The 24,964-nt window shown below is 36.2% G+C and overlaps 1 protein-coding gene across 2 annotated transcripts in view; it reads left to right on the top strand.

Annotated features, from left to right (window-relative positions):
• Positions 1 to 15,610, top strand: part of LOC149559340 (putative transport protein YPL264C) — a 187,900-nt gene extending 172,290 nt beyond the window's left edge. For both annotated transcript variants that reach the window (XM_089833274.1, XM_089833273.1), the window contains exon 10: positions 15,237 to 15,610. In XM_089833274.1, the coding sequence (XP_089689400.1) occupies positions 15,237 to 15,374 (138 nt within the window). In that variant the 3' untranslated portion in view covers positions 15,375 to 15,610. The remainder of the gene's footprint in view (positions 1 to 15,236) is intronic.
• Positions 15,611 to 24,964: the final 9,354 nt, after the last annotated feature.

The raw sequence follows: 24,964 nt of genomic DNA, 5'->3' as shown, positions 1-24,964 counted from the left end.
ATCTTTGTAGGATATATCTTCAAAATTTGCATTCTTCTAGTCTTCTCTCAGTTCTTGCATGTCTTCAAAGGTTGGTTATTTCCCTCCGTGTTGTGAAGGAAAAGTCGGCATGGAAGGTCGAGAGCGTGCTGGATGAGGGTTTGATTTATCCGACATCGAGTCTGCGCTGTGACCATTTTGTTCACCGGATATTTAATTATCAACCAACTTCTTGAGAGACTCTTCCATGAGTCGTTGCATATCAATGATCTGTGCCTGGTTCCTGGCAAGTTCCCTCAGTAGTGCCACGAGTTCAGTAGCTGTTAGTTTCAATTCGACAGCCATTCGATCAACAGAATGTGTCTTCCTTCTCTTCCGTCTATAAACTCTCATTCACTGTCCAAAGGCTAGCAGGATCGAAGAGCTCGAATACCACTGGAATGTTCTGTTTCAAGTATTTTCAGTTTAGAAACCAGAAGGACGAGTTGATTGTACTGTGATGACTATGGGCAATAGGAAGGGCCATATGGCCATATGGTGGTGCAGGTGACAAGGGGTATGGTGGTATGGGATGGGGTACGGTGATATGGGATAGCGTATAGAGTGGTCGAACACAAAGTCGTACAATGAATTTTGCTGAGTGGTATGGAGGGGTGGGAGGATGGAGGCCGTATAGATAATGAGGGTTGTGTGGAAATGCCTGGTTCCACATGCTTAGGTGTTGGGACCACCACAAAGACTGCTAACTGGTTCGTAAACACCAGTAAATCAAACACAATAAGGGAAACTTGAATACAAACAATTCATTCAAGAAATATTTATGCCGTAAGATGATGCTTCGATTTGCTAGATTCAAGTGAAGTAATATAGGCGACAAAATAGGATGAGGGTTGAATCCCACCAAAATTGGAAGAGCCAAATATGGAAGATCTTTCACTTCTGAAATGGCAAACAACAGAGAATCCCAACGAGAATTCGTAGTACAAAGAAATAATCCCAAAATTGCATGCCTAAAGTCAACCTACATGCCGTGCTTAAATACCTGTCGGGAACAACTTTTCGAGGGTGTACAAAGATGGCCGACGGTGACACAAATTATGGAAACAAAATTAAAAAAAAGGGTCCAAGATACACTAAATCAATCGGCCCGTTACAACATTTTGATAAACAATTTATTTTATAACGAGAACATTACATTTTAGAAAGAGGTATTTTGTTGCTTTGTTGACTTTAAAAAGGCTTTTGACACCGTCTCGAGAGACAAGCTTTGGTTTAGGATGGAAGAATTGGGGATTCCTATGCATCTCAGAGCTGCTGTTCATAGGATGTACGAAGAACTTCAGATGGCATTTCAGAATGTTTTAGGAGCGATATCGGGGTCAAACAGGGCTGCCCTTTATCTCCTACTTTGTTTGGTTTATATATTGACAAACTGGAAGAGTGGTTAAACATGCAAAAGGGTGAAGGCATTCAGCTAGGTGAATTTGTTATAAAGCTGCTCCTATATGCGGACGATCTCATTTTAATTGCCAAATTTGCCTGTGGTTTGCAAGATCATCTATCTTCTCTTGAGCGCTTTTGCGGGATGGTGGGGACGCAGGTCAATATCAGCAAGACTAAGGTTATGATTTTCTCTAATAATAAAAAACAACACCAACATGAATTTTATTACAATGGAAGTGTTCTTGAAGAAGTTGCGGAGTATAAATACCTTGGCATCGATTTCAACAAAAAACTAAGCTGGTCTAGCTGCAGGTATAAAAGGATATTAGGTGGATGGAAGGCTTTTTATGCTCTTCAGAATAGGTGTTGTGAAGCAGAGTTGTGGGATTGGAAAACTATTCAAACCTTGTTCGGTCTTCTTGTGCTGCCAGTTTTTCTTTACGGGTGTGAATTATGGGCCAGCAACACTACTATAACACAATGGAAACAAATCGAAGAAATCCAAAAGCACTTGATCACAAGCAAGTTTAAAATCAAAAGCACTGTTCCATATGATATCATGCTAAGTGAAATGGGGGCTGCTCTTATTGAGGCACTTGCTATGGTTCGCCTTTTAAGCTATCTAAAAAGAATCGAAAAAATGGAAGAGGATAGATGGCCTAAAGTGGTCTTTAGTGACACACTATGTAAGCGAAAAAGGACATGGATGCAACAAAACATCAAATGGATGAGTAAATGGAATATTCAATTCAATATGTGCCCCACAAATAATAAAAAAATAAAGGTCTTTGTCATGGAGAAATTCTACAAGACAAATTGGGGAAGCGAGATCGGAAGGAAGAAATTCTATTATATAAATGAGTTCAACCCCACTTGTGATCAAGTTCAAAAAGCATACATAGGAGCCAACATTTCTTGGAGGGCTAAAATTCTTATTGCTCAGCTGAGAACCAACTCTCACCAACTTCGTTGTGAGACCGGACGTTGGAAGAGGCCAAAGGAGGCTTGGGAAGAGAGAATTTGCAGATTCTGCAATTCTGGGAAAGTGGAAACTGAACAGCACTTTATTTTAGAATGTGAAGCCTACAAGAGTAGTAGAGATAAATTTGTGGACACTATATGTGGCAGTTCTTGGCATGACCTATTCAACGAAGAGTACATTGAGCAATTGGGTGGACTCATCATCATCCTGCACAAGCAGCGAACTTTGCTACTTAACTCTGCTTGAGTTGTCTTGCTGTCCCATAGGCTATTTTTAGCCTCGTGGACGTTAAAATTTTATCTATCTATCTATCTTTCATTTTGAGGAGTTGAGAATGATACCTAGTCAAGGTATTACAATATACTTCAATATTTTAGTCTCATATGATTTATTCGACAGAAGCTACAAAACATCAACACTCCCTCTTGTTCAGCCCGTAGGTAAACAGAAAAGAAACATATAATCAATGCAAAATAATATTCATTTATCAAATGCTTTCCGTACACAACAATGATATTTCATACAATGATAATGATGCCAAAGTACATAAGTGTTCACGACATTTATAATGTCCAAAATAGTACCAATGAAATGACACAACCGTGTCCGTACTGGTAATTGTCTAACTACTCATTTTGCCTGACAACATCATCCCCCCAAAAAAAGAAAAGTTGTCTCCTGGCGACTCAAGAAACTAACAAAATTAGGAGATAGCATACAAACATAGAAACAAGATAGACCAAGGAGGAGGTTGCATTCATGAAGTGTTCTGCTGCCGATGCAATTCATAAACTTGATCAGTGCGGATGCGTAAATCCTTTTGCGTCCGTGTGTTAACCTTCTCTGCTTCCTTTAGGAGAAGTGTTGTGTCCATGGCCTGGGCCTTAGCTGTCTACAATTCTTGTTTGGTCACCTGTAATCTTTGTTCAGCTTTCTCCTTATCTTGCAAGATTGTTGTGCGCTCAACTGCCCATGTTGCCTGTTGGCTAACCAATTGAGTAGCTAACTTCTCTCTAGCTTCTATCTTGACTGCCGTAGACCTCTCTACTGCAATCTTCTCTGCTTCCCTATCCGCCTCTGCACACCTATGAGCATAGTAGACACCTTTAAGGCCCCCACTATCTTGTGTGCTAGCTTCTCTATAGCCATGTTGCATGGTCCCAACTCGGGCTCTGTAGCCCAATCAGCCAACATCTCTGGTGTTTTCACCACTGGCTATCCCTTGGCCTCAAAGCAATAGTGAAAACGCTTAGGATAGACCCCCTGAATATGGGCTCAGATCAAGTGTAACTCTAACCTATGAGTCAAAGCTTGATATGCAACGATGCGACCTCTCTCCATCACAACTTTCATAGCTTTGAGGTATGCTTTGCATCTATCCTCATCCGACCCATAATCCTCTTTTTCCACATTGTCAATATTCCACTCCCTATCAGTATCCATCTCTACCTCTCCTGGGGTAGCCATGTCCACATCCAATGTCACCTCCTTTTCGGGTGTATCCTCGGACTGTGGTACTCCCACCTCCTATGGCTCCTAATATGGCAGTTGCTCCTAGGGATTCCTCTCCTTGCCTTGGGGACTAAATGGAGGGACTGACCTCTGCAAGAATGAGTCAAAATCGCTGTTGCAGGAATGCACTAGTTTTGTCCATCACCTCAACCTTCCTGGGTTGTGCTGTCTGTGTCAGCTCAATGCTCTTGACTGGCTGTACTAGCTATGTTGGTTGGGCCTTGGCTAACAAAGATGAAGCTACAGTAACCACAGCGTCAAAGCCAATCACATCTAGTCAAACCTGAGGTTCGGGTTCTAGTGCGTGCATCTCTACTAACTTTGCGGCTGGTACAATTGGATCTGGTGAAACACTCAGTGGAGTCATAACATTTGTTGTGGTTGTCGGTAGAGTCATGATAATTGGTGCATGCCTCTGGCCAAACGGAGGAATAAGCGAGGTAGTGGCTGTCAAGTGTGTCAAAGTTGGCAACTGGGGAGGGGTGAAAAATGTGAATCCTTCGATTGCTGCATCGCTCCCAACTTCCACCGAGGTACTCTCTTCCTCGGAGTTGGCCCCGTTGCTTTCTGTGGTTTCCTCGCTTTTGTTGTCCATGTCCCCATATGTATCCAACCCTTGCAATACCCTCTTCTGATTGGCCGTGGTTCCACCCGTATCCAAATACCTCCAGTAGAATACTGAAGGTTCTCCTGGCGCCAATTTCCTGCTTAGTGGAACTTAAAAGTTGTCTATTGGAACTTGATGAAGGGCTACTTTCAGAAACAAGCTGATGGCATGATGTGGCATGAAAAATGTTCAATGGTATAATGTCATAAACTCCATCGTGTCAATGAGGACTGTGGTCCAATCATACACGGTACCATTCATGATGTTGTTCATGAATGTAATCTGAGGCAAGGTGATATCTAAGGCCCTACTTGCCCCTATCAACTTGCTTTTAATTACATTCATAATACATCTCCAATGGCCCTCTCGAATGAAATCTCTCCATAGTCCTTGGCTCTTGGCACCTTTCACCATAGACTCCATTTCCTCTGATGTGAGATTGCGGCCCACCAATTTTATCCAATATTCCTTGCATTCTTGTGACAACTTGTGATTCTTGGTCTCCACCTTGTGACCTCTATAGCCAGGAATGCCAAAAACCCTATTGAAATCTCGCGGTTTGAAAGAGACTGTCATATAGTGCTTCTTGTAAAGAAATGAACTTGTTCTGTTGTTCTTGTTGTACATTTCTATCATAGTTCTTAAGATCGACTCAAATAGTCGAATAGAAAATACTGGAAGTTGTATTGCCCAGTGTACTCGCTCTCATATCAAAATTTGTTTGATTAAATCTGTATCTACAGTCTCTTGCCACCATCTCCGGCACTCACTACCATTCAACCCTTCAAACTGAACTGTGAGATGTGATAGGTCAGCCTTCACTTTCTGCTTCTTGCTATTGGATGCTGTTGGCCTTGCAAATCGAACTCCAGAAGCCAACACTCTGGCATTCTTTTCCATATTTGCCTTCAATTGGTTTTTCCACCATTTTCTTTTCCCTCCAGACTCCATAGTAACGGTCTCTTATTTTGTCTTTTAGTGTAACCAAAAGAAATAGTTAGGGTTTGCTCTCTCTTTTTGTCTTCTGTGGCAGTGCTTCTCCAGTGGCAATGGTTCCCACGCTGAATGCCTTTGTTGTCTTTTACTTCCTTGCAAATATTCTTCTGTTTCCCCCGGTCACTATGATTTGAAATTTGTTTCCTTTCCCATGGGATGTGGCTTTCTCCAGTAGTGGAAGCTTTCTTTTCTCTTTTAGCTGAATTTTTCTTTCCTCTTTGTACACTTGCTTGTGGCGTTGTTTTTGGTTTTCTGAAGTTGTTCTCCCCTCTTTGTGGACACTTCTCCATAGAGGCCGATGTTCTCTCTTTTCCATGGACGCTGTTTTTTTTTTGGTTACTTTCTTAATTTCCCACAACAATCCTTTATCTTTTCCTCCACGGGGGCACGAAACCCTCTCCGTGGACACCCCTTTCTTCTTTCCCGTGGACTTGCTCTCCTTTGTCGCGAGTATTGGTTAGTTTTTCCTTCACTGCAGTTGGTCTTTATTCACTGTGAGGGGTCGTGACTTATCAGCTTGTCCACAACAAGGGGCCCGCAAAGAAGAATAAAGACAAGATAGATATTATACTATTGGTAATATTAGGAATGACAAATTTTATGGATTTTTTTATCAAAATCTCCACCATTTTGATATCATGAGTATTGGCCTTTTGAATATCAACATAGGATATTCACCAAGTGCCTATGATATATCTATACAAATAACTCATAGACCGTCAATTGAATGACATCTAACACTTAGTTGTTGATTTACAAGATATAATCTATCATGATTTGTTTAAACATCATAAGATATCCATCATAATAGAAGATTAAGTTATTGTAAGATCGTCACCTTCTAATAACTTTAACAAATACAAGTGATAATCATTTGAAGTTGCCACTTTCTCATGATGTACATAGGGTGCAAGCTTATACACACATGATGTCAAAAGTTTACATGAAGTCACTATGAATATTGTCATGTGGTGTTGTCATGACATCCACCATGAACCGTATCAAAGAATAAGGTTTTCATCTCAAACATATCTCTTATAGAGAAGAATGTATTACGAGGATTGCACTTGGAACTCCTTCATGAAGGAACACTAACCTTTTGATTTCCTTGTCAAGGTTACTTCTAATTAAGTGTCAAAATTCCCTCTGAATCTGATATAAACTTTTGAGCTCCTCGTTCAAAGTTACTTCTGATGAAGTGTCAGATATTAAACTCCACCAATTTAACTGAAACATATCCTCTATCTACTCCTTATCTTTGTCCAAGGTTGTCTCTAATGAATTGTCAGGCTCCTATTAGTTTGTGGTGACTGATCAGGGATGTATTGTACATACTCCATAATTACATATTTTATCAGCATTTTTGGGCCAGCATGTTATAACTAATTTTAACCTGAAAGCAGCAAAAATACTTGTATAAAAAGGGCATAGGGTTAGGGATTTTCATAAGGTGTGATGCGATAATTGCTTCTTGCGGCGATATTGAGTTGTAAAGGATTATAGATTGTAATTAGGTTGTAATCACTGAATTGTAATAATATTGGACTCGTTGTTTGGTGGACGTAGCCTAGGGATTGGGTGAACCACATTAAATCTTGCTGTCTTGTGTTCTCTTTTGTGCAATTTATTATTTTCGATATTGTTTATATTTGCATGTAATTGTTACTTATGTCCGTGGTTAATCCTCACAACTCCCTCTTGATATAAAAGGATACTCATTATCTCAATCATCAAAGATATTTGCTTCAAGAACCTCACTTTAGCCAGCATGATCATTAGATGACTAATGAATTCTAGATTAAAACTTCTTTGGAGCTACTGTCATAAAATTGAGTTCTACACAATATTTGGTAGCATGTGTAAAGTACCAACCCTCTTTTTCTATAAGAACATCTCAAGAGACAAAGGAAAAAGATCAAGGCAAATAGCTCTTATAGTATGTATAGAATTACAAATAAGAGAGAGCCTACAATGAGTAGATAAATGTAATACTCAAGGAAAATACTTATTTGCACATTAACATCCTTGATGCAAATTGCTCCATTGAGGGCCCATATACATCATATCTGAAGATTTCTTCATATAAGCATTTGTCAAACAATAGGAATGGAACATTGATTAGTATTCCCCCCTACAATGTAAAAGTTCCCCTCTTAAAATTCCACTGTAATGTTCCTTGCTTGGTTAGCTTTAAAATTCCATTGTAATGTTCCTTGCTTGGTTAGCTTGAAATATAAAGACATTGTTCTCATAGATTCAATTGCAGATACTTCTTTCCCAATTTTCCACTTCTCTATTTGTCTGATTTATGTCTCCATAGATATGCAGTGGGCCATGAGGTTCTTCTTCATCATATGTTGGAAATGTATGCCTTCATAGATATGCTATTCAGTAATTAACAAATATTTGTTTACCAACTATGTATGTGCATATATTCCATTTTGACAAATGTGAGGATTATGTCATGGATATAGATAGTCTATATACCATTCTTACTACAACTATTAAGTGCACTAATAATGTCTAAAGCAAATGCAGATGATTGGTTGATGCAGATACAATTATGTCTCACATATACAAAGATTGTTGTTCCAGTTCCAATGGAATCACACTTCCTTACACTTTGCAGTTTCAAATTCTCACAATCTTGAGAAGCCATGTTGTCACTATTACCTTTAAACCTTCGGCAATATAAGGAGAATGCCAATGAATACTGTTGAGTAATTAATTTGAAGCATAATTACAACATTCATCACAGCCACACGATTTCCGACTGACCATCTTCACCATCAATGTTGGCACTTCCAACCTTTTATTAAGGTCTCGACGGTTACATACAGCTCATGGCACCCAGCTTCCTTAGAACATGACCCTTTATAGTTTCTCCATCTGTTGATACTTTCATTCTCCAAACTCCCCATGGCATCTGATGTGACGATTATCTACGTTCTGGCACCAACTTCATTGAATGGACAGTTTATTCTCAAAATGACACATTCATATTCATTATAAGTTCTTCAGGCGAATGACTGAGATGTTGCAGTTCCATGCCTCCGCAACAGATATTATGGTGAGTTCTGCATAGGTAACCAATATCTCCAACAACACAATAAGGAGTCAGACAGAACCAGTCATATCATTTGAAACGATCCTTTGCACATGTGGTGCTAATTCTCATTCCGTCTACCAAAGTGATTAAACTCCTCTGAGTGATTATCGTCTCAGTCGACCATGAAGTCTGTAAACATTAGCTCCTTGAGTTTGGAATGGACCTCTACTTGCACAGTTAAAAAAATGTTCATAAATGTTGTTTATTGAAGAATTGCAATCAGCGATATGAAAAGCTATTCACTAACTTCTAAACGAAATCCTCTTTAGTTATGCAATAAAATATGTTCCATCATTTCCTTTTGAATGCAGAATGGATGTTCCACCAAGGATATATATATCTTTGAACTGAAAATGACCTAAGTGTGTTGCTACATTATATAAAGTGTTGTCTGCTATCATGGTCGCTGATAGGATAGATATTCTACGATATACACATCAACAGAAATTTGCTGGTAGTACTGGTTGTATCATAGATGTACACTATCATTTTAAATGGTGAGAAAATTCTTGTTATATTAGAAAATACAGTAGTCTTTGCTATAAATAACATAAACAAAAGTTTGTTTCTTCCTTCAATCAACTACGCATCTCCAAGGATTCATGAAGAGAAGGATAATCTATATTATACGTTTGAATGGCGCAGTATATAACAAAGCACTCATTTTTTAACATCCTAACATCGAGAGTAAACTGGTATGAAAGTTATTCCCACCTGGGCAAGTCTTTGACTGCTGCTATAATAAATTTAGGTTCTACTCAAGCTGGTGGTGATCAATCACACAATGACATTGTCCAGTTAGCGATATGCAAAGACCCTACTGCAGGCCAATAATGGGGATTAAATGTTGCATTCCAACAATAGTGGTGATATGATGCTCCAAGATTTCAACCTCCAGAAACAAGTAATATAAAGGAATGATGCTCCCGACCACCAAAGTACTCTTTGTGTTGTTGCGCAAATGATCCAATGTTGTCCTCTCAATACACATCCCTGTGTTCTTCGACTGTTGCACAAAATAGGGAAATGATGCATCAAAGATTTAGTTTCAAAGTCCTGTGGAGGTTCTTCACTCTAGATAAAGAGTCACAGCATGAGAAATGATCAACCTTTATAATGGTGCTTTTGCTAATATCGATAAAACTATCTCTGGTTTATAATGGTGCTTTTGCTAACATCGATAAAACTATCGGCGCAAGTGTCAAACCAGAGATGTTATTGTTGGAAGTTACTATGTTGCAAGACAATGCCAATGTGGATCTCAATCAATATCATGTGAATATTTCCTAGTTGTTGGCTAGCAGGCCAGGTTCATTCCTGCTTTGATACCATGTTAAAGTTTTACGATCGCTGCAAATGTAATGGCACTGCCTGCGTAGTATGTGTCTTTCAAATGCAGCAATCTCCCTTGCATTTATATTGGAATGCAAGGAGAGAGACGTGTCCCTTAATGGGACATGTCTATTCATTATGGTGAGATTAATATAATAGTAATTGATATATATATATATATATTTCTTCAATATTTCAGTTTCATAGGATTTATCTGATAGAAGCTACAGAACACCAACAAACTGCTTCTATATACCCCATTGGTTGCTAATAACTGTTTGACCTGATGCCTCTCGCACGTTCACAGCTCGTCTCATAACAATTGAATGAGATACAAAGCGGGTCTCAGCAACCTAAGAAAGTGTTAATAGTAAGTTAATATTACACATTAAATAGATATAAGTAACACAAAATATTTTATTCAATTATGTAAAATACAACATAAATGAAACAAAATAAATTAAAATTTACCTTAAACAACTCCAATCTTGAGGAAGTACTAAAGATTGCTTGTCAAATATGGTGGTCTATCACAAACATCAAGATCTCCTTGACCTTTTGGTGTATTTCTTTTGTCCACCCTACTTGGGTGACAATTGGTCACATCGCAAAGTTGAGGGAGTATACAATGCATAATGTCCAAAAAATATGCTCGTGTTGCCTCAACCAAAGCACCTACAGCTCTACAAACTTTTGCATTGTTTGTAATAACTTGGACCATATTCTCATTGCCCACCATCTCTAAGGATTCAATGAGGATCCTGGAAATGATATCTGCATCTTTGATTTCCCCTTCACAATCATCCGCCATAAAAAATCTTGCCCCCTCAAGGGACACTGTAATAACATTTGTCAATCAGAAATAATAGAAACATCTGTTTCAATTCAATAATCTCCATTTGGTTTCAATAGGGCCTCTACAGGTTTCTTCTTTCTTTGCAGCGAGGTATTACACAACTTTTTATACACAACTTGTTAAACTTAGAGGTGCACTATTTATTGCTGACACCATGTCTTGTGATCTCACCAAGTTGAGTGGAAGATCATTGGCATAGATGCAACATACAGTTTTTTCTTGCTACCATTTTAAACACTCTATTCAATGGACCTCTCATGCGGGTGAGAATTTCTTCATCTTCTTAGAGGGCATTGGCAAGAGAGGATGTTTGGAGGCTGCTACTATATGAGACGGTAAATTTATTGTTTTTTCCTTTCTGGAACTATATGCACTTTCTTTTCCTTTTGCAAACAATTTGTTAGCATCTTGTTCTATTATAAATCTCACTATTTGTGTGGGAGATAATTGTTATTATCTGGGCCCTCACACATATTAATCCCTTTACCACTAGGGCCATTAAAGTGAGATTTCACTCAAGAATAAGAGCGTTTAAAATTTACATTACAAAAATAACATATTTTAAATACATCCCCCACCTCTAGAAAGTTGTGAAATCCTTGTGGTATGACTCCATAAAAGAGATCTTAATCTATTTTGAATTTTTGACTTCCTTCCACACACTGAACTTTGACTAAAGAATAGGATTTAATTGCTTAACTTTGACACGTAAATCTCCTTTGTAGAAACTATTCGACACTCTGCAAACAATCTCCTTTGAAAAATGCCACCAGCCCTTCAAATGCCAAAATGGAGAGAAAATATGTTAAGAGCAACACAAGAAGCAAAATGATATGTTCTTCAGTTGGGAGGGCTCATAAAGGGCCATACAGGGTTGAGGAGAATAATAAATTAAAAAGAACACTTTATGTTGTTTCTTTGGTCATTTTATAACTTTTCCACCTGTGGATGCACCCAAGTGTGGGCTGGGTGCACATAGGATGCATGCCCAACCCTGGGGATGTGTCTAGATGTACAGGGCTGGGCGCGCATCCTGAGCACACCTAGTGCACATCCACAGGTGCATCACCTGTGTGGGCTTGCAAGAGGAGCATCCTGCTATGTAAGTTTTTTGATGATTGTTCATTGAGCGAGATCATCTTATATCATCATCATTTTCAATACAATTTTCCCCATCGCAGGAGCAGCTTTTAATGTCTCAATATTAAGTGGTTTGTATCTTTAGCTTGACAGAAAGTCATTTTAGTTTTGCTCATGGGCAAAACACACCTTGGTCATTTAGTCTGAAGGTCACAAATGATAGTTGGCAACCATTTGGACTGTAGATTGGCACTGTCAACTCAGTTTCTTTTCACTCACAAAAGTGGCAGATATAAAAGTTGGACAACCTTTTTGCAAAATTCATCATTCAAAAGAAAATGGTGGTGAAAAGTCTCACAGAATATGGGTGCAGTATTTTCTATAAATGGGATATAGCATCATAGAAAGTTCAGTCAGCTTGAGAAAACATATTGAGGTCTATATACCAAGTCCATGTCTTGGTTTTTGAAAATTAGCAGAAGGGATCGATTAGGAAAAAGTCAAAACCTTTTGCGAAATTTTGGAGCCTTGTGTTAAGAAAGAACAGGTGTCATCACATGAAGTCATTGTGCAACACAAAAAGTGGTTGTACCATTACCATAGATTAGGGGGGATACAAAAATGCTTTACATGATCATGGGAGTAATAATAGTTTGTATTTCATAGCTAAATTAGAAGCTAAAGATTCATCTGGAAGATGAAGGGAATAATCATTTTCATATTGTTAAACATGCATAATTTGATTGAATGGGTGAACCTTTCATTGCATATTTGTTTCTGATTGTGCTACATATAATATGAAGTTTGGATGGAATAAAGGAGAGTTTGCTAAGGGTGTGTCAAAGGAAAGGGAAAAAATTGAATGTAGTAAGTTCGAATATGATCCCTTTAATTTTATATTCCCATTGAAGTTCTTAAAGTTCGAATATAGTAAGTTCGAATACAATCCCTTTAATTTTACATTCCCATTGAAGTTCCTTTTGAAGTTTGAAGTTTATTTCTCTTTTGAAGTTTATATTGGAGTTTATTATACAGAGAGAATTCTAAGTTCATGAATATAAATATAGAAATAAAGCAGAAACAAAAAATAAAAATTAATGATGAACTTCCATACATTTTAAAATGTTTTTATACCTATTTGTAATTACCCCTACTATTTTCTATATTTAATATTATTAATAAAACAAAATATTGAAGTTATATATATGTAAAATATATTATATTTATAGATTATTTTTAATACATATTTGTAGATTGTAATTATTATTAGTTTTCTCCCCCCAGTTAGTTTTCAATCAAAGAATCTATTTTTACAGGCTAAGGTTTGGGACTTCGTATTTTTTAATTCATTTATCACAGCCAAAATTTTAATTTCTGATTGATCTAGCTGAATTTACTGGGGTTTATACCTATTTTAGTAAATAGAAAAATCAGAAAAGTATTAAATACATGCCCGTGGTCTCTGACTAGAAATTAATGAATGGTTATCCTTATCCAGACCAGCGGTGATGTCTCCTAGCCAACTGTGCTATTTTCATTGGGTGGTTCAGTTTAAAAACTACAATGTCAATTCAAGAGATGACATTTTCATTCTCGGCTTGAGTGCACTTTGGAAGCAGTAAGGAAAACATTACATCTAGAATAGGCTAATCTGACACTCCATAAAATAGAAAAAAAACTCGTATGTGGAGTAGTTGGCTGTTTTGGTGGAAGGACGAAAAAATCAGTTCATCCATTTTTAGCGGTCGTTTCATATTTTGAGGCAATTCAGTGCAAGCTTTGATTTATACGTTTTTAATGTGCTGAAGCATTGTAGGTGAAAAGTTATTCTTTCATTGAAATTTTTGACTTCATTTTTTTAATATTAAAGAAAATTGATAAATTTAATATATCTTTTTAATTAAATTTTTAAAACTAATATAAATGTATGATTATACAATAATCTTGGAAACATTTAAATTATTTAGTTTGTTCATGAATCTCTTATATTTATTAATTGACCTCTTATCATTTTTCATTTTGACATTATTAAAATCAAATTAATTAATACATTCACTAATTATTTGAAATTATATGTAACATTGCTATATTAAATTAATTAAACATTGTGACTGGTTAAATTTCTTATACTTGCATTTACATTTAATACTTCATAACATTAAAAAAACTATACTCTTTAACGTTAAAAAAACTATAATTTGTTTCACTAATAACAAATTCTTCTACCCTTAAAATGCTTCGTGTGAATTACTTTAAATAGTTTACTTCTTTGCATTAAAAATTTGATATTTATCATAATATTAGAAGTTTCAACGACACCAGCAAATTTATGCTTTTTCCGATTAGATTTGAACTCAGAGATCTCATACCTAAAAGACAGGGACTACAGCTCGCAAAGAGCTCTTGTTAATATTAAATAAAATTATATATAATCTATATTTTATTTATTGGCAATTATGAATGTGTACAGTCACGGGAAAAAAACTGCTCTAGAGTACTCATTTCCGTGTTGGGATGGGTTAACTCATAAGTTAGTTGCCAGGTTACAAAACAAAGTTGGAGAAAACAAAATACAAACAGCTTTTAAGGCAACCATGATTGGTTGTGGGAAAGAAGTTGATGCAGCTCTAAAAATGCAAAATGGGGATATCAAGGAGCATACACAAATGCGTACATCTGTGGTCCAGCTGGTAATCACAATTTTTTTGGTTGCGTGGTTGTAATCACACGGGAAAGTTCGAAAAATTGTTTACATGTTGCCTAGAAGAGAGAGAATAAAATGTAACTAGAAAACTTTGAACCAATCTTAATTTCTAGCAATTTCCTGAAATTATAAATGTATTCTTCCTAATATTAAACTGGTCGAACATACATCCATAATTATTAATATTTGAAATTCAGAACTGCAGAATTCCTGATTATCACGAGAAGTTTCAGAATTCTAATTTTTTCAACCTTAAAATTGAGATTTGAGGCAAAAATAGGGCCAACAAATCTTTAAGTAAGTTACAATATCACATGACAAAGATCACAAGTTGCCAGTTGCAATTGAATTTCCAAATTTCCATGATTTTCCAGTGCAAAAAAGGATTTAAGCGGATTTCTGGAGCTGTAAAAAACAAAAAATTCAGTAACCCTGACCCAGATTTGCCCCATTTATTTGAAAAAATCCTTAGTGGATTTATTTTCAAGAAAGATTTTTGCTGTTATGATCTAAACTAATATTTTACTCTTTACAATTTCTTTGCTCTGATGTAACCAATGCTGCAAATCTATGATTTTTTTTGTTTCAATAACATATTTTTCGCTAGCCAGCTGATAATTTATGGATGGTATGCAGGCTCTTACGTCATATGTCTTACGGATTGTGTGCCTACAACAAACGCCTTCACCTATTGGTCTTTCCGGAGCAGCAATTGTTTTTGTATCAACTTTAACCGTAGCTTACTTTGGAAGGGATTCGATTCCAGATTCTTAATCTTTAATTATTCACCACCATTTCTGGCGTAGGATTAATTTATTATGCATTTATATTAAGAAGATGATCCATCCATCATTATTCTCTCTGTGGTGCACACTTTCGATTTCTATTGTGGGAGAATATTCATTTTGGCCAATGTAAATTTTGATCGGAGAAAAAATATTCGCCGTTCAAATAAATCTATGTATATTAAATGTTAAAAAAAACGTTTACATAGGTTTTTCATGATTCTATGTACCTTTGTCAAAATGGATTAAATAGTTCCAGAAAGCTAGTTCAGTTTCCTACTAGTTCTTAGTTTCTTCCTCTATAGCTGCCAGCATTTCGGAGCAAATTCTTTGTTGTGTCACATTTTAAACTTTTAGTACGATCCAAACTTTAATCTAGATAAAAGCAAACACTAAATATTTTGAATAATACATTTAATATATAGAATCTTGAAAATCATTAAAAAATTGAAGGCATCAATGCTAATGTTTCAACATAGTTTTTTGTTTGAAATATACTAATATCTTTCACTATGTCAACATTTGGAAAACCTAAAATTTGTATAAATTTTGCTAAATTCAAAAGCTTATCAAAAACCTAAGACTACTATAAATTTGGCTTGACTCAAAAGCTTGGCTAAAACTAAAATTTTCTTTAATTTTTGCTTAATTCAAAAGCTTGAGAGGGAAAAAGGGTACGCCTTCAAACATCACACACTAAGGGAAGAATTAAGCTTGAGAAAAAGAAGTCAATTTTGACTATTTAACACTTTTGGTTTAGGAGTTAAGCTTAGTGTGTGATGTTTAAGCCGTCTGGGAAAAAGTGATTAGAAAAAAAATTAGGTAAATAAAATTTAAAAAGCTAAAAGTTTGTTTAATAATGTCATGCTTTATGCAAAATAACATCACGCTATTGTTCTCCATTCTTATCCAAGTAAAATGTAGCCCCTCATCTTCCTCCATGTGGCAAACATGTGGTGGTAGTTGAGCATAAATCTAGTGTAACATGTTTTTTTGGTAGGTAAGGTACAATCAAATTTGCACTTTGTGGAGACCAGTTTGGCCTGATCAAATATGAGGCACAAAGGGACATGTCATGCACCATAGCTATAGAGGGGGACCATTCCAACTAGTTAAGATGATAGGTGGTGCCAATGCCTGAACATGAATCAATAAGGCCAATTTTCCTCTTTTCTTTGCTACCCAAAGGAAATAAAATCGAGGGCTCTCTCTAGGTAAATCTGATGATTTTGTGAACCCTAATATTTTTTGTTTTAGCTATTTTAGAATGTTTTCTTGAGGTCCTTTAATGGTGATGATGGGGAATAAAATGATGAAGAGATTGACATATTTAAAGGCCCTTGGAGAGAGCTCAACCCCTTTGTTGGCTTTGCTTGGGGGAAACAAATACATTTTGAGATTGAACTCTAGGTGAGCCTCTCTTATAATGGGCTCATTCTAGGTGTTGATCCAAGGTTTAGATTTGTTGCCTATTTGTGATCAGTTCTCCGTGCAGGTGCTGAACGGGCTTTGTTCCTTTCACTCACTACATGAGTTTCTGGATTAATTTTTAATAGGCTTAACCAAGACTAGAATTTGATGGTTGTATTGGCCATTTTCCCACTTTTTAGTTGTATATGACAGGTTAAACATTTGTTGGACCGTATTGGTTGATAGGTTAAGATTTTATAAAACCGTCAATATGATACTTAAGTTTATTAATAAACCATCAAAATTCATAATAGACAATATTTTTAAAATTCACTATATAAACAAATTTTTTACCAATTTAAAATATTAGTATGCAAAATATAAATTTAGAAACATTCTTAATTTACATATATTCTTATTACTTTTTAGAGTTTTATATTATTTTATAAAACGAATGAATTTAAAAACTTTTATATGAGATTTTTGTGAATATTACTAATTTATACTTTATATTGATTAAATATTAAGTTATTAAGATAAAAATGACAATTAATAAATATCTTAAAACATAAAATGAAAGGCATTCATATTACCAAATTGTCATAAAAAATCCACTTGATAGGTAGGGGTGATCATCAAATTCCAGGCCTGGGCCTAACAATATGGCGAGCCAAACTCCTTGTAGGGACTTAATGTTTGCATTGGATTTCAAATAGTTTGTAATAATCAACATGAGCCTAATGTAGCTCTGCCAAATACATTACTACATAGTTGTCCTCTCTTGTTTTTTCATTCTAAAAAATAAAAATAACCCCTAGCAAAATTGTCGTCAACCAATAAGAAGTAAGAAATTTTATCTTAAAAATAGATTTAAAAAATATTCCTATCATTATTTGTTGCCCATGCAAATTAATTATATGCCACTAACACAAATATTAGTTAAAGACCACATGATTATACTGAGGCAGGGGAGACAGGGTTGAATCAGTATAATAATGACTTGGCCAATTTAAAAACTTTTATCCAAACAATTAACTTCAAATAACTTTAAATGTTGAAATCAACAATTATGTGCATGAACACAATGACACAAAGATTTTACATGGAAACCCAATGTGGGAGAAAACCACGACAAATAGATGTTTATATATAAACTTGTTCTTTTACAATGTTTCGTAGGCTACAACCTACTAGAGGCTCCAACCCCTGTGTTTATGAGCATTGACTCTCTAGAAGCTCCATCTCCCACACTTCATAGGCTCCAACCTACAGGAAACTCCAACTCCTTTTGCTATCAAAGTGAGCACCAACTCACTGAACTTGAACTTTTTTTCCACTTTGATATTGTTGCTTACTTCAACTGATGATGGATGCTTTTGTACAAAATTCTTCTTCTATTCTCTTTTACTATTGCATATCAAGAATAACGAAAGAGTTTATACAAAATTAGGAGACCAAAAAAAGAGGATTCCCTTATCGATAGTTATATCAGACATGAAGTATTAAGACTACATAGACTAGATACAAAGACATATATATCCAAAAAAGAAACAATAGTAAACTAGATCACTGATCCTATTCTTCCTCCTCACTAATCTCTAGAGTAGTGAAGTTTACTGGAGAAGGCATATAAAATGACACAACTTTCATCTATGCTTTTCTCTTCCAGTTTCCTTCATGTTTAAGCTTATGGATGAAGTGTGCTAGTGGCATATTGAAGTCATCCCCATATTTTTTAGTAGTGTATCCATGGGCAAGATCCTTCTTTTCTAGTACACATTTCCCATCCTATATCAGCTAAGAGAACTGACTTTCTTTTATCTTGAAAACAACAGTGACCTACAAGGCAACATCAACAAAATGAGTCTCAAAGACTCAGTAAGGCATCCACCTTTACCCTAAAAGACGTCATTATTCGTATATTTCCATAGAAAACCAAAGAATAATAGAGGAAAGAATAGACCAGAACATATTATATCATTTATTTCTACCACTAATTTTGCCAAAAATATTATCAACAAAAAAATTCCCATCAAGTTTGAGACCAAATAGACTCCAGATCTCTCTAGCGAAGAAGCAATGAAAAAAGACATGAAAGATGGATTCAGGTTGTCTACAAATGGAACAGATATTTGGCTCCCTTCTCGGCCTCTTGAAGGGCAACTCATGCAACAAAAACCTTCACAAAAAACAAGAGACTTTGGGTTCAATGGGTCGGGACCAAAGACTAGACAAGATTTTCCTCCAATCAACATGGGCAAGGGAGAGGGTCCAACAAGTATTAAGGTGGTCAAAGATAGCAGGGTTGGCTGAAAGAAGAGAGTAAACATATTTGGACTTGACAAGATCAATGCGGGTAGAGTCAAGCCAACACAACTAGGAACAACATGAGGTGGGTGAGCAAGAAAGGGGTCTAACACCAGCATCATCAAGGGCTTTCTTAACAAGGCAATAAGTCCTCCAATAAGGAAGAGGGACTAAGATATTTGTCTCTGATCTCCTCTCATTGGATTAATCTACCATCACAACAAATATCATTAAATGTACAGATGCTTGCCTTGACCTTCTTAGCAGAGCATCCCTAGACAAGAGCTAGAGGTTTAGAGTTGCTTTGCAAGTTCCACCAGATAGATCCTTTGCCTCACTATATATTTCCTTCCTTTGATCTTTGTATCTTACCAAATACTAGTCTAAAATTTGCCAACTTTTCCACAAGGATATGAAAAGATTAGAGCCTCCCACCAAAGTTTTTGTTTCTAATGCCAAAAAGTCTAAAGTATCCAACCTACCCCAAAACTTGGCACCACAAGGATGTCCAATACTTAAGTTATTTCTGATGAGGACTTTCCATGGCTCCTCCCCTTGGACAACTTTTGCAATCCATTTAACAACCAATGTTATTCCTTGTTGTCTAAGGTCCTTCAATCCCAGACTACCAAGTTCTTTACTTTTCATGCACCAATCTCATTTAACTGCATGAGTTTTCCTAACTCCTTTCCCATTTGACCAAAGGTAGTCTTTGATAATCTTCTGCAAGAACTCAAACTGATTGACATTAAACAATCGGGCTGAGGAGAAATACACTGAGGATTTTTTGACATACTTGCATCCTTCTAGCAAAAGAGAGGTAAAATGAGTTCCACTTATTGAGTTTAGTAGTGACTTGTCTCTGATCCAACTCCACATATCAATGCCAATTTCTCACACCATGGAGGAGGGGACAAGTCCCAACCTAACATGCATGATTTAGATATGGAGATTTTTCTTCCTGATGAAAGAAAAAATTAGTCTAACTTGATCATCAAGTATTCCATGTTTTTCTTTTCTAAAACAAAAATAATAGTTGTATCATTTGCAAATTGTACATTAGGGATCTCTTCCATGTTTGGGAGTTTAGGGCCTTGCACTCTAGGGGAAAGAGAAGAATATGTAAGAAGATAGTGAAGGGAGTCAATAGCAATAATAAATAATGCTGGAGCTAAAAGGCAACCCTGTCTAATTGATATAGATAGATAGAATTTTTTTGATATGTTCCCATTGACTTCAACAGTAGTTCTGGTGTCCTTCATTAGAGTTTCAACCATATGGGAGAAAGTTGTAGAGAAGCCAAGAGCTTCAAGCATCATTAGCATGAGCCCCCATTCTACCCTATCATATGCCTTCTCATAGTCACTCAACAACATCCTCACATTTTGGTTTGAATTTTTTGACCAATCCATTGTCTCCCAACAGGTGATGAGGTTCTCAAGGATGGATCTGCCTTTCACAAAGCTTGATTGGGTGGGATTGATAATCTTGGGAAGAATATTTTCAACTCTTATAGCTAGAATCTTGGCTAGAATTTTTTAAACCATGTTGATAAGTGTGATTGGTCTCCAATAAATGTCTCTCAATAGGTGATGAGGTTCTCAAGAATGTATTTTCCTTTCACAAAGCTAGTTCAGGTGGGGTTGATAATATTGGGAAGAATATTTTCAACTCTTATAGCTAGAATCTTGGCTAGAATTTTGTAAACCATGTTGATAAGTGTGATTGGTTTGCAATTCTTAATGAGTGTATTGTCTCCTCCTTTATGAATCAGCTTAATCACCCCTGAATTAATATCTTGGCCCAAGGATCCTTGATTCAGGGCAAAGTCAAAGACATCTTTCATCACTACGTTAATCCATTGGGAATTAGATTTGAAGAACTCTACAAGAATACCATCTAGGCCAGGGGCCTTCTCCCTCCCAATGAGTCAGATAACACAACTGATTTCTGTGATAAATGGGGACTCCAAAATGCAAGGATTCTTGAGTTGACAACTTCCTAGGAATAATAGTGCATATTTTGTTCCTAGCTTCCTTCATGTTGCAACCAATATCTTCAGAAGAGAATAAAATTTTGTAATATTGGGCAAAAGTATCAAGGATGCATTATGGATCATAAATGGTAAGTCCATTATCACATACACAATCTATCTTATCCTTAGCCTCCTTGAGTTTGAGTAACTTGAAGAAACTTTAAAGCCTCCATCACACATCTTAAGCCAATTGACTCTTGATTTGATTCTAGCCCCTTAGATCTTTTTGGACTAAATTATTTTGAGGTCATGCTTGGCCTTGGCAACAAGTTCCACAGCTTGAGGGTTGGAGTGAAGGGCTTGAATAGCAACTTCGACATCTCAAAGAGAGTTAAGGAGGGACAATTCTTGGGCCCTAGTATCCTTGGCTTTCTTTTTACCCACAAATTTAAACATATTTTGCCAAGAGATTACAATATGATTCCAACTAGAAATGGGGTTCTCATGCTGATCAAATGAAAGAGTTGTTCCTTTATTCTATGCTATTTGCATGACATGGAATGTGTTGGACCTTGTACTCCACATTTGTGGTTATTCAATGCCTCCTTGCATAAATAATTTTGTTTTACAGTAGCCAATGCATTTACACATAATTTCTTGAAACCATTTCGATGAACCCATTCATTCATATCACAATAGTGGAAAAGACCACACTTTTGCAAACCATCGTGTGTTTATTCTACAAACATCTATTTGCACCCCTTGTTCATCAAGTGTGTAGGTCACAGCCAATAGAGTTAAACATAGGTTTGATTTTACACCAACTCATTGCATTTTCTTTGAATGTTTATAGTTTTTTTTGTTATTCTAATCTTCATTTTTAAATTTTACTTAGTAGGTTCACCTTGCATCCGTTGGCCTTGTGCTTTCCTTTTTGTTACAATATGGAGATATTCTTTGGCCTCTATAGAAATTCCCATCTTTACATAAGAGATTAACATGTCATTTACCTTTGAGTATCGACATCATGTGAGTGTTTCTTATACCCTAGGCCTTGCACATGTCTTCCATTAAGGGATCAAATTACAAGTGTTAGCTCGATTATTTGATTGTTTTAGGGATCAAATTACAAGTTTCAGTCATCCTTGATGAAAACATAATGTATGTCACCCTAAGACTTTCTTTTATTGGTTTCATTCATTCACCCTTTGAATATATTTTTATTTTGGTGGGTATGAAATGATAATATATAAACAATGGTGTACAATTCATGTGTACAATTTTGCTACAAATGTGCTTCCATGTGATTGATCATTCAATAGCCTTATGGTCCATAGTCTTAGGTATATTTATTAATATTTTCAATGTTATCACCAAGTATTCTATTCAACTAAATGATATACTCTTTAGGGTTCATGTCATCATCCTTCTTCCTAACATCACTCTAATGTCTCTTATACTCCAATGAAGAGAAATCTTCCCCAATGTTGTTGCTTCCCACATTGACTATCTATTGATCACTTGGCCATATAAACATCTTATATTATGGTGGTACATCAAATAAACGGTGATTGCATATGAATTTGGTGTCAACGTGAGATTCTTGGATGGGTCAAGCCAATAAGTTGTCCTCTTTTAATTGCTTTTTTGTTTCTATTCATCTCACCTTGTGTGTTGTTTGAATCTTTCAAGTTCTGAGGTGTGTAGATTGCCTCTGAGTTTCCTAGCCATTAACCATGGATAATATGAAAGTACGAATTGGTGTAGGAGCACCCACATAAAGATTGTAAATGTTGCCACATTTCAAATTCTGCCGAGTTATAGAAGTTACCAAGCACCATAAATTGTTTAGGATAAGATCTTTTCTTGGGATTTGTTTAGACCATTGTGGGGTCATTCTTCCCTATTCTATACTGATCTAGAATATTTTATAGTTTGCTTTGGCATGCAGTCTCTTCGGGTCGGCTTTCCTATTTTGTAATAATTTAGAATGTTCCGAAGACCGTCCTAGCAAGTATAAATAGAGTTTTTAGGTTTAGGTTTAGTCAAGTTTTTAGATATGAAGTTAAAGGGAGAAGAAATCTTTAGGAGAGCAAGTGTATATATTGTTCATTTGATGAATCAATTGGAAGAATATTGTTATCTATCTCTTTCTGGTGTTGGTTCCTTTTTTTTTCTTCCGTTGAATTTATCTCTGCATCATTTTTGGTATCAGAGCTTGGGGAAAGCTCCTAAGGCAATATGATTTTATGTTTGGATTAGAGTCAGACACTGAAACATCAAACATGGTCATCAATACTGAACTAGCAAAGAAGATGCAAGAACATGAGAAAACCAATAAGTGGTTATTGGATGAATTTGAGAAGCTGAAGGGCCAGATGGAAAAGAGAGCAAAGGTTTCCTCAAAGCAAGAGGAAGAAGGGGACGAAGAGGATACCCCTAAGCAGGAGGTGGTTAACTTACCTGCAAACCAAAGATACTTCATAGAAGCCCTTGAAAGAGTTGGCAAGAAGGATGCCAAAGGTGGCCTACACATCTTCTCGAGAAAGAAAGATGTTGATGCTATTGTGGATTGGATAGAAGCCTTGAACAACCATTTTGAATGTGAAAATATAGCAGAAAAGGACAAGGTAAAAATTGCCATGTCAAAGTTGAAGGGACCAACCCTCACTTCATGGAATTTAATTGCCATGTCAAAGTTGAAGGGACCAACCCTCACTTCGTGGAATTTAACTCAAGGAGAAAGGGTCAAAGAAGGTAAGAACATGATAACTTCATGGGAAAGGATGTGTGCCAAGGTAAGAGAAACATACTTACCTAAGGATTATGAAATTCAACTTCATCGAAGGAGACAAAGTTTAAGACAAAAGGAGCTAGATGTCACAACCTATACTGAAGAATCCCAAAAATTAAGCCTAAAGGCAAAGTAGAGTGAATGTGAAAGTGTAAAAGTTGCTAGATATCTCAATGGATTAAGGTTAAACATTCAAGAAGAACTTAATTTATTGTGTCTTGATACAGTACAAAAATGTTATCAACTAGCATTGAAGGGGAAGCCAAATTGAAAAGAAGGCAAGAGAAAAATAGCAGAGGAAGAAATCAAAGGGGAAGAGAAAATTTCCAAGGAAGAGGACAAAACCATGAAGATCATAAGGAGATAAAGCAAGAAACTAGTCAAAGTGAAGGAAATTTCAGTGGTAATTTTAGAAGTAGAAGAAGAAATTCAAAAGGTGGATTTGGTGGTAGAAGGGCAAGTCCGATCATTTGTTTCAATCGCAATAAAGAGGGACATTATGCATCTAGGTGTCCAGATAGAGCTCGTTCAAGTTCACAAGGTGAAAAAACACATTTGGTACAAGATGATGAGTACCAAGAGAAGGAGATGGCTGACTCAAATAGTGTACCTGAAAGAGGAGAAAGTTTAATGATGAAAATAACACTTTTGAAAGTGCCTACTACCATGGAACCACCACAAAGGAAAACTATCTTTAGGGCTACTTGCAAATCCGAAGGTAAGGTATGTAAAGTCATTATTGACTTAGGATCTATTGAGAATTTAGTTTTCTCTTGAGATGGTTCAGAAGTTAAAACTTAGGAGAATACCTCATCCTTTTCCCTATAAGGTTTCATGGCTAAAAAAGGGTCAACAAATTCTTGTAAATGAGCAAGCATGGGTTGATTTTCAGATTGGAAAGGATAAGGATAGAATTTTGTGTCATATAGTTGACATGGATGCATGCCATCTATTATTTGGTAGGCCATGGTAGTACGATTTGTAGATACAACATGATGGAAAACTCAATATATACACCACCAAGAAGGATGTCAAGGTGATTAGATTGATTCCATTTGTTGATCATGAAGAAGTGGAAGAAAATAAAGAGAGG

The sequence above is a fragment of the Cupressus sempervirens genome, chromosome 5 (assembly GCF_028749045.1).
Source record: "Cupressus sempervirens isolate cs-2001-9-10 chromosome 5, ASM2874904v1, whole genome shotgun sequence".
NCBI classification, from domain to species: Eukaryota; Viridiplantae; Streptophyta; class Pinopsida; order Cupressales; family Cupressaceae; genus Cupressus; species Cupressus sempervirens.
Note: the sequence above shows the minus strand (reverse complement) of the source record. Positions and strands in the feature narration are given on the sequence as shown.